Consider the following 15774-nt stretch of genomic DNA (forward strand, 5'->3'; position numbering starts at 1 on the left):
TATTTTTCTGCATGTGGTAATCTCTCAAATCGATATGAGTTTAGGGGTGTTAAAGTTTGCAATCTGACCACTTAAAAACAGAAAGGCGTGTGCACTTCTCTGTGAACACTTTGAGGAAAGTACCTTCCTATCTTTGTTATAGTGAAACCTCTTTCTCTGCATTCCATTATCTTCCCCACATGATATGTGCCTTTTACTAGAAAAAAGAAGTAGAAAAATTTAAATTAATCTTTCTCCCTACCGAGAAATACGAGGAGGAGGGAGTCATTCATAAACTGAAACCAAGCATGATAATTGCTGCTCTGGGGCTGTCAGGCACAGGGCTTGCTGCTGTGCGCTTCTTCACCAGCACCAAGGAAACATTCAAAAGCTCTTATAGCCAGAGCGCCATGAATTTTTTTTTTTTCATTTTTATCTCAAATAGTTCAGTAACACAGCTAAGAGTTGTTAATAAAATGGTGAAGTAGACGGTCCTAATAATCCGCTAAAACTCAGGGTTGAAATGAAATTTTCATCATTTCTAATGGCCTTCCAACTGAACTAAAACTTGGCAGGATTACCAAAACTATCCTAAAATTCTTCACTTCATCATGCTCAAGTTTTATTTTGTTTAATTTACCTTTTGGCCATTAGAAGTATAATTTTATTTTTCCTGAGGTGACTCACATGTTTGCTTAGCCCATTTGACTTGAGATTTTGCAACAATGAAAACAAATTAAAGATAATTGTATGTTAATTCAGGTTTTAATATAGCTTCATTAATATTATTTTACTCTGAGATGTGCACAACGTTTCAAAAAGTTTGATTTGAGAAAGGGTTCTTTACAATTGCTTTGCCAGATGACAGCAGACTGAGGCAGAATGTGATGGATCAAGGTAGGTGGGGAGGAAAATTCTACCAAATATGGTTTTGCAAGAGACAGGTTTCAAAAGTGGAATTTATTTTCTAGGAAACTTTTGAGCAAGGTTAAATGAGCAGTAAAGAACTTGAAAATGTATATTTCCAGCCACCCGATCTTACATTTTGTTCGAGTAAGATTTATTTTTCTATCCCCAGATACTTCCTGGTAAGGGGAAATCAGGCCCGAGTCCACACAGCCAGTGTAATGGACGCGTGAGCAGTTTTCCAGGAAAGGTGAGCAGACAACACTGGAGAGAGCCAGGCCATAACGTTGGTGCGTTGAAACCAATCGGTGACAAAGGAGGCAGGGATATACGGTGAGGAAAATCAGCCTCTTCAAGAAGTGGAGCTGGGGAACCTGGTCAGCTGCACACAAAAGAACGAGATCAGAATGTGCTCCAGTAGCATACGTACACACACACACACACACACACACACACACACACCCTCAAAAAGAATTCAAGATCTAAATAGAAGACTAGAAAAAACCTGGACGAAAACGAGGTAGAACGCTCTTTGACATAAATTATAATATTATTTTGGATCTGTCTCCTAAGGCAAAGGAAACAGAATAAAAAGTAAACAAATGAGACCAAACTAAACTTGGAGAAAGCTTTCGCACAGCAGAGGGAACCACGGACAAAATGAAAAGACGACATTCTAACTGGGAGAAAACACTTGCAGATAAATGACAGACAAAGGGCTAATGACCGAAATATATAAACGGCTCATGCAACCAGACATCCAAAAAACAGGCAACCTGATCAAAAACTGGGCATAAGCTTCAATAGATATTTTTCCAAAGAAGGCACACAGACGGCCAACGGGCACATGAAGAGATGCTCAACATCAGTAATCATTAGCAAAGTGCAAACAGAAACCACAGTGAGCTATTGCCTCAAACCTGTCTGAACGGCCATCATCAAAGATCACAAATAATAAGTGCTGGTGGGGATGCAGAGAAAATGGAGCCCGTGTGCGTGTTAAGGCGAATGCAAACTGGTGTGGCCAGTGGAAACCGGCACTGAGCTCGCTCAAAAGCTAAAAACAGAACCATCATGTGCTCTAACAGTTATAGACTTGGGTACACAGCCAAAGAAACAGAAACGCCGATTCAAAAGGCACATGAACCCCAGTATCTACAGCAGCACCACTCACGGTACTCAAGCGAGGCAAGCGGCCTAAGTGTCCAGCAGCAGGTGGAAGGGCAGAGGAGACGCAGTAAATAATGCTGTTTTCAGTCACTCGGTCGTGTCCGACTCTTTGCAACCCCAGGGACTACAGCGCGCCAGGCTGCCCTGTCCTTCACTATCTCCTAAAGTTCGCTCAAACTCATGCCCATTGAGTTAGGGACAACATCCAACCATCTCATCCTCTGTCGCCCCCTTCTCCTCCTGCCCTCAATATTAAAAGCATCAGGGTCTTATCCAGTGAATCGGCTTTTCAAATTACGTGGCCAAAGCATTGGAGCTACAGCTTCAGCATCAGTCCTCCCAATCAATATTAAGGGTTGATTTCCTTTAGTATGGACTGGTTGGATCTCCTTGCAGTCCACAGGACTCTCGAGAGTCTTCTTCAGCACCACAGCTCAAAAGCATCAATCCTTTGGCACTCTGCCATCTTTAAGGTTCGACTCTCACAGCTGTACATGACCGCTGGAAAAACAAACAGCTCTGACTATACTGACCTTCGTCAGCAAAGTAATGCTTTTTAATACATTATCTAGGTTTGTCACAGCATTTCTTCCAAGGAGCAACTGTTTTTTAAATTCCAAGCTACAGCCACCATCTGCAGTGATTTTAGAATCCAGGAAAATGAAGTCTCTCACTGTTTCCATTGTTCCCCCATCTATTTGCCATGAAGTGATGGGACCAGATGCCATGATCTTAGTTTTCTGAATGCTGAGTTTTAAGCCAGGTTTTTCAGTCTCCTCTTTCACCTTCATCGAGAGGCTCTTTAGTTCCTCTTAGCTTTCTGCTGCATTTTTAGTTCCTCTTTGCTTTTCTGGGCTGATGTCACCTGCAGGTGTGAGGTTCCTGGTGCTTCTCCCAGCAATCTTGATTCCAGCCTGCGCTTCATCCAGTGCGTTACTTCACACGATGAGCTCTACATGGAAGTTAAATAGGCAGGTGACAATATACAGCCTTGACGTACTCCTTTCCCAACTTGGAACCAATCAGTTGTTCCATGTCCAGTTCTAACTGTTGCTTCTTGACTTGCATACAGGTTTCTCAGGAGGCAAGTAAGGTGGTCTGGTATTCCCATCTCTTGAAGAATTTTCCACAGTTTGTTGTGATCCACACAGTCAGAGATTTTAGTGTAGTCAATGAAACAAACAGACGTTTAATTGGAACTCCCTTGCTTTTTCTATGATCCAACTGATGTTGGCAATTTGATGTCTGGTTCCTCTGCCTTTTCTAAACCCAGCTTGAACATCTGAAAGTTCTTGGTTCACATACTGCTGAAGCCTAATTTGAAGGATTTTGAACATTACCTTGCTAGCATGTGAAATGAGTGCAGCTGTGTGGTAATTTGAGCATTCTTTGGCATTGCCTTTCTTTGGGATTGGAATGAAAACTGACTTTTTCCAGTCCTGTGGCCATTGCTGAGTTTTCCAAATTTGCTGGCATATTGAGTGCAGCACTTTCACAGCATCATCTTTTAGGATTTGAAAGAGCTCAGCTGGAATTCCATCACCTCCACTAGCTTTGTTTGTAGTGATGCTTTCTAAGGCCCACTTGCCTTCACATTCCAGGATGTCTGGCTCTAGATTAGTGATCACACCATCATGATTATCTGGGTCATGAAGATCTTTCTTGTACAGTTCTTCTGTGTATTCTTGCCACCTCTTCTTAATATCTTCTGCTTCTGTTAGGTCCATACCATTTCAGCCCTTTATTGAGCCCATCTTTGCATGAAATGTTCCCTTGGTATCTCTAATTTTCTTGAAGACATCTCTGGTCTTTCCCATTATTTTGTTTTCCTTTATTTCTTTGCAGTGTTCACTTAAGGTTTTCTTCTCGCTCCTTGCTTTTCTTTGGGGAAATAAAATAAAGTAATGTCATTCGCAACCACATGCAGGGACCTGGAGGGTATCGTGCTAAATGAAATGTCAGGCAGCAAAAGACAAATACTGTATGATGACACCTATATGTGAGATTTTAAAGATAAAACAAACAGATGAATACCACAAAACAGAAAGAGGCACACAGATATAGAGGACTTGCAATTTTAAACAGACTAGAGGAGGGAAGAGCGAGCTGGGGGGATGTGATCAAGAGACACAAAAACTCCTATGTATAAGACAGATAAGCAGCATGGATATGTCGTATAGCACCAGGAATATAGCTATTTTGTAATATCTTTAAATAAAGTTTAATCTTCAAAAACACTGAATCATTATGTTGTACATCTGAAACTAATACTGTAAATCAACTATACTCCAATTAAATAAATAAATAAGTTAATTAATCAAATGTCTGTTAGAATTTTGACCCGAATTAACTGGGTCCAAGGGACTCTGGCTTTTGCAGAGTTAACATTTTGTTCAGGGTCAGTGGACAAGGCTTGTCATTACCGCAGTGGAGGAAATGAGCTTTGAATAATGAAATGAGCTTCACCTCTAAGTACAAGAGTTGGTGTAGATTTTTTAAAGGTATTCTTTAGGAATTTCATTACTTTGCGAAGTATATTTATTGTATTTGGTGCAATTTGTTGTATATCAATTTTACCTAAATAAAGTTGTTGAAAACACAAGCTCACTTGCGGAAACGAGTGAGGGGCAGGAGAAACTCCTGCGTCTGTAGCACAGACACTAGGGCGAAAAGCTGAGAAATATTGTCTAAGCCTCCCTGTCAAGAACTAGAAAAGGAACACCAAGTGAAACTGAAGGAAAGATAAAGGAAATCATAGTGAAGAGAAGAAGTCAACATATCATTAAAACATATTTTTGTCTGTGTTTGCACCTGCCTGTGGCCTATTAATTGCCTGAGAGTGTACAGGACACACAGATTCCCAGAAATGACTCTTCCTTCGTGTTCTCACAGAAATCTTGCTTCGCTTTCTCTTCTCAGACAGTTGACGCACAACTGACCCAACTTGCAGAGTTGTAGCCAATTCCAGGATGTTTGAGCTAAAGTCTGGTAAGGAAAAAATGCAGGATTCTAGATATTGGGGAAAATTGTCACTAAATGGCTTGGTGACACTATAAATCACGGTACATCAAAGTTAGTAAATAAAAACTGGCAACTCTAGAATAAAAGAGAGGGGAAGCTGGTTTAATAAACTCTGTCATTAGAACAAGGTAAAAGTGGAGTAGGAAAGGGATGGAGCGGGAGTCCGGGGTTAGCAGATGTAAACTATTACACACAGGATGGATAAACAAGGCACAGGGGAATATACTCAATATTCTGTGATAAAACATAATGGAAAAGAGCATTTTTTAAAAAGCATGTATATTTAACTGAATCGCTTTGCTGTATAGCAGAAATTAACATAACATTGTAAATCAACTATATCTCAATTTTTTAAAAAAGGTAAAAGTATCTTGATAAAGACAGAGCAAAATCAGAAGTGTTGACAGAAAGCATGACCTTTCTTAAGAAGAAAGTTTTTCTACTTTGTTAAGCAAGTGGCTACTAACCTCTCTCTTGCTCTTTCCATCCCCCTTACACACCATGTGCTCCTAGGACTCAGATCTGATGCCTCTGTTATTCTTAAATGATCTAATAAGGCGTCTCACGCAGTGGCTGCTTCCAAATGTTGAGCAGGAGAATGCAAGATGGCCCCAAACAGCCTTCTGTTAATTTTGTTTTGGTTGTTGGCACTGATGCTGAGGGGTGACTTTCAATAAGCCTGGAGATACTAAAGACATCATCTCTTTGAGGCCTTCAGTGACTTGAGGAAAACAAACGGTTATACTCAACTAAGCATTTGTGGAAAGCCATAAATTTGTGGTTATAATAGAAAATGGGTAGGTAATAGAAAATGTGCTAGAAAATATCTCTTGGTCAAAAAATAAAGGATTAATCATGAAAACATATAATAATTAACTTAAGTATTTGGGTATGATAGTCTCAGGAGGTGGATTATAGGGGAACAGACATGTAGTTATGATCCCGGACAAAACAGAACCACCCAGGTGGCAAAGGAACGCAGCCGTCAGGGGTGACGAGGAAAACTGGTTCATTTAGGCCGCAGAAGCCTGGACGTTGACGCTGCTGTCATCCCAGAGCACGAGCTCCAAGCACTTCCTCCAGATGAGATCCAGCTTTGCCAACACTGGTAGGGTTCAAACACCAGGAGAATCACATGCTAGCAAATACCCGCCAACCTGTACCTCATCCAAGGTCATGGGGAGGTCATTCAGAATGATGGGAGGTCACCCGTGAATATTAATGACCGACTTGTTCTTCTCTGACCTTTTACTCTTAGTCAATTCCCGTGGTGATGGTACAGCTGGAGACAGCAGGGTCCATACAGACAGGCTCCTCTCAGTTTAGTCAGCTTGTGAGACAGCGGGATTGATGAAGACATGCTTCTCAGATCAGCCAGCTTGTGAGAGGCGGGGAGGGCAAGCAGACATGCGCCTCTCAGTCCAGTCAGCTTCTGGACACAGCGTGGGAAACACAGACAGGCTGCTCTCAGCTCATCAGCTTCTGGAGACAGGGGCCCATGCAGACATGCTCCTCAGGGTTCAGTCAGCTTCTGAGCCAGTGCGGTTCATGAAGACATGCTTCTCTCAGTTCCCTCAGCTTCTGAGAGTGTGGGGCCAAGCAGACAGGCTCCTCTCCGTTCAGTCAGGTTCTGCCATACAGACGAGCTTCACACAGGGAGTCAGCTTCTGAGACACTGAGGGCCAAGAGGACATGTTCGTCTCAGCTCAGTCAGCTTCTGAGACAGTGAGAACCATTCAGAAATTCTCAGTTCAGTTAAGTCAGGTTCTGGAAACAGTGAGGGCCATGTAGATATGATCCTATCAGTTCAGTAAGGTTCTGCCATACAGACAAGCTTCACTCAGTGAGTCAGCTTCTGAGACACTGAGGGCCAAGAAGACACGCTCCTCTCAGTTCAGTCAGCTGCTGGATTCTGTGCGGGTGATGTAGAAAAGCTCCCGTCAGGTCAATCACCTTCCGAGTCGGTGGGCCCGTGCAGACATGTTCCTCCCGGTTCATTCAGCTTCTAGACACAGTGGGGAAATTCAGACTCACTCCTCTCAGTTCTGTCAGCTTCTGAGACCGTGGGGCCATGCAGACATGGTCCTCAGGGTTCAGTCAGCTTCTGAGAGAAACTCGAACAGATTACAGTGTCAAAGGCTTCAGGTTTGGTTCACACGTGACTTACTAGGTTAGTGTGGTGGTGGGGGGGTGTTAATCACTCAGTCGTGTTCCACGCTTTGCGACTCCATGAGCTGTGGTCCACCAGGCTCCTCTGTCCTTGAAACTCTCCAGGCAAGAATACTGGAGTGATTTGCCATTCCCTTCTCCATGAGATCTTCCCTACCCAGGGATCGATCCCAGGTCTCTCACATTTCAGGCAGACTGTTTACCATCTTAACCACTAGGGAAGCCCACTAGGTTAGGGTATGATTGTCAAAATGTGCTCCATGAACACTGATTCTTGGTGATATTGACACACAACCCAAAATATTAATGATGGGCCCTAGGGCCAAACATGTATGGGAAATTCTGGTTCAATACAAAAACAAAAATGCATTCGTTTGTTTCCAGGAAGAGTTTTCAGAGCTTGACCTTAACAATTTCACTTGAAGACTCAGAACAGCTGCGACTGTGCAGCATGGAATGCTTTATCTCTTGACGCATCTTCAGGGGCTGCCCCGAGTCCCAGCCATCTGCACATTCGGTGACTGCCCTAGACCCCAAACTGGTTCACAAAGCCTTCTTTGGGGCTGATCCAAAGTCACTTTCATCCATAAGTACTCAGTAACTCTTCATCACATGCAGAGGAAAGGAATCACCCATGAGTAGTGTTCACAAGAGATAATCACTTATGATGGGATTACCTGATCTGTAACCCAAGGTTCCACTTACTTCACTCACTGTCAGCTCTGGAATGGCCAAAGACTAGATGATAATCTGGTACTAGTTTTATGACAAGTCCAGCAAAGAAATTGATATTAGTACGTTGACCTAAACTTAAATTGCCAAGTATAAAATGCCACCTGTGCCACCTCTTCTGTTAAACAGCTGAGCAAGCGGCAGCCGCAGTGGGGCAGGGCCCTAGAGGTGAGTGCAGGACAAGCCACAGGACCCACTAACGCTCGTCCAGAAGACCCAGGCGTGGAGCCTTTTGGCAAAGGCGAGAGGTCAATGTTCTGAAGGAGAACAGCGTCAGAAGGGGGCAGGTCCAGGGGCCTGACAGACAGCAGGAGATAGGGTGACGAAAGATGGGCAAGGACCAGATGAGCCGCGAGGTGGGCTGCGGGTGCTGAACGGACGCTGGATGTGCACTGCACGCACCTGCAGTGGCTCTCTGTGCGGCCCTTTGCCAGCTCACACGGGAGTGCCACGTGCCTGAGAGTCCCTGGCACTCAGCAGACACAGTGGCCAAGGCTCCATAAAGCCACACTGAAATGACATTTTCAGGGAAGAGAGGAAGAAACCCTGCTCACGTTGTTCCCAATCACAATAAATCTACCTTTTCTTTTAGGGATTTTTGAATTCTCAAAAGGTGTACACGGCTGATGTAATTTTTTGGTTCAGTCGCTCAGTCGTGTCTGAATCTGCAACCCTATGAACTGCATTACACCAGGCCTCCCTGTCCATCATCAACACCCAGAGCTTACTCAGATTCATGTCCATTGAGTCAATAATGCCATCCAACCATCTCATCCTCTGTAGTCCCCTTCTTCTGCCTTCAAACTTTACGAGCATCAGGGTCTTTTCCAACGAGTCAGTTCTTCACATCAGGTGGCCAAAGTATTGGAGTTTCAGCTTCAGCATCAGTTCTTCCAATGAATATTCAGGACTGATTTCCTTTAGGATGGACTGGTTGGATCTCCTTGCAGTCGAAGGGACTCTCAAGAGACTTCTCCAACACCACGGTTCAAAAGCATCAATTCTTTAGTGCTCAGTTTTCTTTATGGTCCAACTCTCACATCCATATACAACTACTGGAAAAAACATGCATTTGATTAGATGGACCTTTGTTGGCAAAGTAATGTCTCTGCTTTTTAATATGATGTCTAGGGTGGTCATAGCTTTTCCTCCAAGGAGCAAGTGTCTTTTAATTTCACGGCTGCAGTCACCATCCGCATTGATTTTGGAGCCCAATAAAATAAAGTCTCTCTCTGTTTCCACTGCTTCCCCATCTATTTCCCATGAAGTGATGGGACCAGATGCCATAATCTTAATTTTTTGAATGTTGAGTTTTAAGTCAAATTTTCACTCTCTTTTTGACTTGCATCAAGAGGCTCCTTAGTTCTTCTTCACTTTCTGACATAAAGGTGGTGTCATCTGCATATCTGAGGTTATTGATATTTCTCCCGGCAATCTTGATTTCAGCTTGTGCTTCATCCAGCCCAGCGTTTCTCATGATGTACTTTGCATATAAGTTAAACAACCAGGGTGACTATATACAGCCTTGACGTACTCCTTTCCCAATTTGGAACCAGTCCATTGTTCTATGTCTGGTTCTAACTGTTGCTTCTTGACCTGCACATAGGTTTCTCAGGAGGCAGGAAAGGTGGTCTGGTATTCCCATCTCTTGAAGAATTTTCCACAGTTTGTTGTGGTCCACACAGTCAAAGGCTTTGGCTTAGTCAATAAAGCAGAAGTAGATGTTTTTCTGGAACTCTCTTGCTTTTTCTATGATCCAGCAGGTGTTGGCAATTTGATCTCTGGTTCCTGTGTCTTTTCTAAATCCAGCTTGAATATCTGGAAATTCTTAGTTCATGCACTATTGAAGCTCAGCATGGAGATTTTTGAGCATTACTTTGCTAGTGTGTGAGATGAGTGCAATTGTGTGGTAGTTTGAGCATTCTTTGGCATTGCCTTTCTTTGGGATTGGAATGAACTGACCTTTTCCAGTCCTGTGGCCACTGCTGAGTTTTCCAAATGTGCTGGCATACTGAGTGTAGCACTTTCACAGCATCATCTTTTAGGATTTGAAATAGCTCAGCTGGAATTCCCACATTTCCTCTAGCTTTGTTCATAGTAATGCTTCCCAAGGCCCACTTGACATCACATTCCAGGATGCCTGGCTCTAGGTGAGTGACCACAACATCGTGGTTATCTGGGTCATTAAGACTTTTTTGAATAGTTTTTCTGTGTATTCTTTTCAATCTCTTCTGCTTCTGTTAGGTCCTTACCATTTCTGTCCTTTATCATGTCCAATCTTGCATGAAATGTTCCCTTGATATCTCCAACTTTTTAAAGAAATTTCTAGCCTTTCCCATTCTATTGTTTTCCTCTGTTTCTTTGCACAGTTCATTTAAGAAGGTCTTCCTATATCTCCTTGCTATTCTCTGGAACTCTGCACTCAGTTGGGTGTATCCTTCCATTTCTCTTTTGCTTTTCACTTCTCTTTTCTCAGCTATTTATAAGGCCTCCTCAGACAACCACTTTGCCTTCTTGCATCTCTTTTTCTTGGGGATGGTTTTAGTTACCACTCCTGTACAGTGTTATGAACCTCCACCCATAGTTCCTCAGGTACTCTGTCTCCCAGGTCTAATCCCTTGAATCTGTTCACCATCTCCACTGTATAATCACAAGGGATTAGATTCAAGTCATGGCCTAGTGGTTTCCCTACTTTCTTCAACTTAAGCCTGAATTCTGTAATGAGTTCATGATCTGAGCCATGGTCAGGTCCCAGGAATTATGTTATAAAAATTAATCAGATCACTTACTGTCATCCGAATGCCCTTTGTCCTCATTATACGTGATCTTACCTTTTACTTCTAAAGTGTCTTTCTCACAGGGACCCTCTGGTACCCAAGGGTGGTTTCCCTGTTGATTTCCATCTCAGTGAGCCCCTGTGAGCACTGTCAATAAACGTGTTTTAGGATTCCTCCCTAAGGAAACCACAACCAATGCTTAATCCACAGGTCAAAAAGACTGACCTTGGGTCCCCACTTCCCTTCTCATCTAGGGCTTTGTAGACACATTAAGGGAAATAACTACCTGTTGTTAAGGAGGCTTGGGGACAAGACACGCTTGGCCAGGTGCACACACAAACATTCAGATCCAGGAAAGGAGCAATGGGCACGGTTTTCTCTTTTCTTGAGAGTGTTTGAGGAAAGGCAGCGACAAACCCTGACCAAGAATGAAAGAAAGAAGAGTCAAAAAGCAACAAACTTAACACTTCAGAAAACACACAATGGCTATTGAACAGCTATACAAGCCCATGGAAAATAAATAAATGGAACCAGCTTGTGCCTGTCATTTTGGATTTCATGAATTCCAATGTTCCAAGTTCCCAAGAGGACACAGTCACATATGGGCTCCAGGTTCAAGCAGGACCATGTGTGCCTCGAGTCACTGGGAAGAAGGGCAGACAGAGGTCTTGGTTCCAGCCGCAGCCACCTACCCTCTGCTCCGCGTGGAGCCAGCGCAGCACAGGTGGGAAGCGCTGCTGGCAGCCCACCAAGACCCCGCCTGGTCTTCCTGGTCCACAGAGACTTTCCCTGATGCCCACACGGCAGCGCTGGCGGCCTCACACTCCAGCCATGGTAAGGCTCTGCCTTTGCAGGTGCTGATGAGGGCAGGCGCGTGTGGCCCAACTTCAACCAGTGAGTCATGAGGGCGCACTCCAGCTGAGGGGCTTCAGGAGAGAAACAGACAGGAAGAACCCGTTTTCCCTTCAGTATTCCTAGGCCTGTGTCCTCTCGTGGCTGGACCCCACCTGCTGCCTGTCCCCACACCTGCTCATTCTGTGCTTGCGTGTGACACCAAGAATTGCCATCTGTGCAAACTGCAAGCCGTGGAAGAGGAAGGATGAAAGGCAGGCTGGTGGCAGCAAAGCAGGAGGCTGGAAGGATCCTGGGCACTGAGGAGGTGACCGCCAGCTCTGTTCACCCAATTTAAAGCCACTCTACCACTAGGCTTATCGTCATGTGAAATAATGACTTTGATATTTTCTTTAAGTCATTTTTAGTTGTATTACATTTTCTGTATTCAAAAACATGTTAACTGCTCAGAGTAAAGCGGGATTATATTTATAGCTGAAGATAGAAAAATTAGAGAGTATAGAAAATTTCACAACATATATAAGCCACAAACATATATAAGCCAGAAGCCATCCTTTAAATAATCTAATAAGCATAAATTTAATAAGAATAAACACAATAAAAACCTATGTACTCATCATTCCACCCACCTCTATTGAATGTCATTTTATAATATTGTTTAGGGGTTTTACTATTGAAAAATAAAATATTATAGATAGAACTTAACTCCCAAGTTTTCTCTTCCCTGGAAAAGATAATAAAAATTGTATGAACAAGTATAAATAAGCTTTTCAATACAGATATAACTCTGATAACAGAACCTAAAGGAGAACTTCTAAAATCCCTCCAGAAGAGTATATTAGTGTCATTCAACTAAGGCTGAAAGGACATAAACCACAGAGAGCAACTCAAATGGTTTTTGCATGAGAAATGATTGACATTGTGTTTCGGGAATGATTTTCTTGTTTCCTCTGTTGCTAACTCTAACAAGATCACCTTGACTCTAAGCTTTGCTTCCAAAGAGCTAATGTACTCCTTTACCACCATCTGTATGCCTGAGGAAAGTAAAAGTACATATACGGCATTTTTCTTGTCATAATGCCATTGATCAACAAGATTAAATTTTGCATTGTTTTGGCAAAGAACACTGTTTCAGGCCTGGGGTCTAGGCTGTTGGAAGAAAATATGGCATATTATTATCACAGCAAAAGTAAGTATAAATAATTTACAAGAGGGAAAAAAAGATGTTTAGTTGTTTAGAAACTAAAAAAATTTAAAATTGAACTAATTGAACTTCTAACATCAGATATAATTAATAGGTACTTAGAAACTGTTATTGAAAACCCTTTTATGCTCAGATGACTTACATAGGAATGTGATAACAAGAAATCAGGGAAGAAAATCACGGATGTGTTCAACCTTCAAGTATTATGGGAATAACACCAAGAAATGTTCACCGAACTGACCTTTGATTTCTAAAGTTAATGCAAATATTTGAACTTTACTATCTCCCAACAATCAATAGTTAGAAACAAATGTGCAAGTAGATTCCACCACTTTACAAGCATACTTGCAATTTGTAAATCTTGGAAGTCCAAGAAACAAACCAGCTGTAAAAGTACAGGACAAATTAAAACCTACCAAGTCAGTGCCCCTGAGGACTGTTTCATCCGACAGGCCTCATAATTCATGACCTGCAGAGGAATCTTCTCTAGGATATGGTTTTTCTCTGAAGACCCCTAACAGGGATTTGACTGCAGTCCCACAGGCTTCAGCTTGCTGAGGCATTACTGAGAACTACCGTCACACAAGTCAGGGCCGAGCTCCAGTCCTGAGTATCTATGTCCACAGAGGGGAGGCGGGAGGGCCCGGCTGGTGTCCCTGAGCCAAGAGCCATTCGTGCTCAGGTTGTGGGATTTAGAGACTGCAGGTGCTTTCCCAGCAAAATGAGGGATTGTTCCCAGTTCTCCCATCTGGTGTGGACCTCCACCGTAAGTATTTAACCGTCTCCAGCACTGCACATGGATAACGCTCTGCTGTCACCAACAGCAGCTTGTCCAGAGGACGCTAGGAGAGGCTGAGTCAGTTGTCCCAGCTCAGCCCTCTTTGTTGGCCATCTTATTGTTCAACAGTGTTTGAAGATTCAGTATGAAATACAATAAACGAGGAAACTGGGCAAGAATGAGAAACCACGGGAGGGAAACGGAAGAGAAGAGGAAGGTCTCACATTAGACTCTAATGGAGACAAAAATTGGCTTTAACACACTGTTCCCAATGGTCCACAGGTCTCTCTCAGGCCAATCAGTTCTGTGAACTACCTCGGAAGTTACCACAACGTTTCCACATGACTTTTGCTTTAGCTCTCATTTCAGGAGGAACCCAGCACACACTTTTCCTCTAGACTCCGGCAGGCAGGCACCCCCTTTTCACCATCTGAGGCCTCTGTGCAGTGTGCACCACGGCTTCTGCCAATTCCGAGTGCAGCGTGTGCGCGCGTTACCCATTCCCGACGCAGGTCCGTCCCCCTCGCACACAGGGCACCCCTGCACTCTGCTCCCTCATAATTACACTCTGGGTCCTGGGATAAGCCGCTTCTCTGGAAACACCCATCACTCACAGCTGATGCTCAACAGCAACAAAAAATGCTTCTTCTGGCTTTGATTTTCAAAGTTTGGGAAGTCTTCCCTGGTCTATGTGCTCCTGGGCATCAGCAGTGTTTGAAGGACTTTTGGAGGCTTCGGTGCCAACAGTTCCAGTAGTCTTCAAATATCTGCTATTTGTAACCCAAATGTTTGGAAGACACACAGTGTGGGGAATGCAGACAGGTGTTCAGGGGACCACTCACTAAATGATCAATCACGGCAACAGCCCTCTGCATCTTCCCCTGGACCAAAGTGATGGGGCATCAGGATAATTAATATTCCCCTGGACCAATGTGATGGGCCATCAGGATAATTATTTTCCTGTAATAATAACACTGCCAAAGTCTGAGATAAAATTAATTCTTTAGGAACTGCCTAAACCTTCAATGCTTTGCTTAGTGTTTCTCCAGAGTCAGCAAGGGAAGGGCAGTTGCTGGGAGGGATGCAACTTTGGGAACCTGGCTTCTACAGAAAGGCTTTACCCAAGTTCAACATATTACCAATTAACAGACTTATTACCAAAGTATAAGAATTCATTTCCTCCAAGAGAAGTTGAAACGTTTGAGAAGCTTTGAGCCAAAACTTCCGGCACTGCCTGAGATTCAGCAGCCACTACCTAACACAGCAGACAGACAAGCAGGGAAGAGTCTCACTCTGCCCCTGAAGAGGTCTGGTCTTGGTCTTCAACTCCTGAGAGTGATCTGCAACTGTCTGGAGGCTTGAGCCAGACAGGCAGTAACAAGATGGTGTAAGGTATGGGCCCCAAGGCCTGCAGCAGGGGATTTATGGACAGATGTGCCATGAGGACAGTTAGTCATGCCTATGAAACAGGGTCCCAATAACAATTCCACACACTGAGGCTGGGGTACCTCTGGTTGACTGGCCATCACACACAGATGCTGGCAGATTCCTGGTTCCAAAGGGAGAGGGCAACAGAGGCTCCCTTCATGGTACATCTCCGAGACCCTGTCCTACACACACCTTCCTGTGGCTGACCTTGGTCTGTGTTTTCTCTGCATTAAATCACAACTGTAAATATACAATTCTCAGTGAGTCCTTCTGGGGATTTCTTAAGCTTGATGGAGGTTTGCAGTCGGTGTCAGAAGTGAGGGGACTGTGGCCTCTGACTTCCTGGTCGTCTAAGCCCTTTGCCTCAGGGTAAGGTTTCAGCTAAGTCAAATTGAATCATTTCTCTGCTCGAAACCCTCGACGGTCTCCCATGTCACCTGAGGTCCTCCCAGAGGCTTTGCCACAAGTCCACGCTACTACCTTGCCGACAGGTCTTCTCGGAGACCACCCCCAACTCCCACACCTCTCTGCTCAAACCCTGGGCCTTCCTGCTGCTTACTGACCACACAGAGCAGCGTCCTGTCTCAGGACCTCTGGGGCCAGTTCCTCTGCCCTGCTCCCAGTCATTCCACCTGCCCGCCCCTCATCTCCTCAGATATCCCTGTTGTGAAGCTTGGAGCCGTGAACAGACCACTTGTTCCATCTCGTTTCTCTCCAAACACTCCCAAATTCACGTTTACTCGTCGGCTTTAATGTTC

General features: G+C 43.9%; 1 protein-coding gene across 2 annotated transcripts in view; it reads right to left on the minus strand.

The window, feature by feature from the left end:
• Positions 1–400: 400 nt before the first annotated feature.
• WDR27 (WD repeat domain 27) overlaps positions 401–15774 on the minus strand; it is a 183405-nt gene continuing 168031 nt past the window's right edge. Inside the window, exon 19 of one of the 2 annotated variants that reach the window (XM_069599401.1) lies at positions 401–1267. In XM_069599401.1, the coding sequence (XP_069455502.1) occupies positions 927–1267 (341 nt within the window). In that variant the 3' untranslated portion in view covers positions 401–926. The remainder of the gene's footprint in view (positions 1268–15774) is intronic. The other variant, XM_069599393.1, reaches the window with a different exon arrangement.

The sequence above is a fragment of the Ovis canadensis genome, chromosome 8 (assembly GCF_042477335.2).
Source record: "Ovis canadensis isolate MfBH-ARS-UI-01 breed Bighorn chromosome 8, ARS-UI_OviCan_v2, whole genome shotgun sequence".
In the NCBI taxonomy this organism is placed as follows: Eukaryota; Metazoa; Chordata; class Mammalia; order Artiodactyla; family Bovidae; genus Ovis; species Ovis canadensis.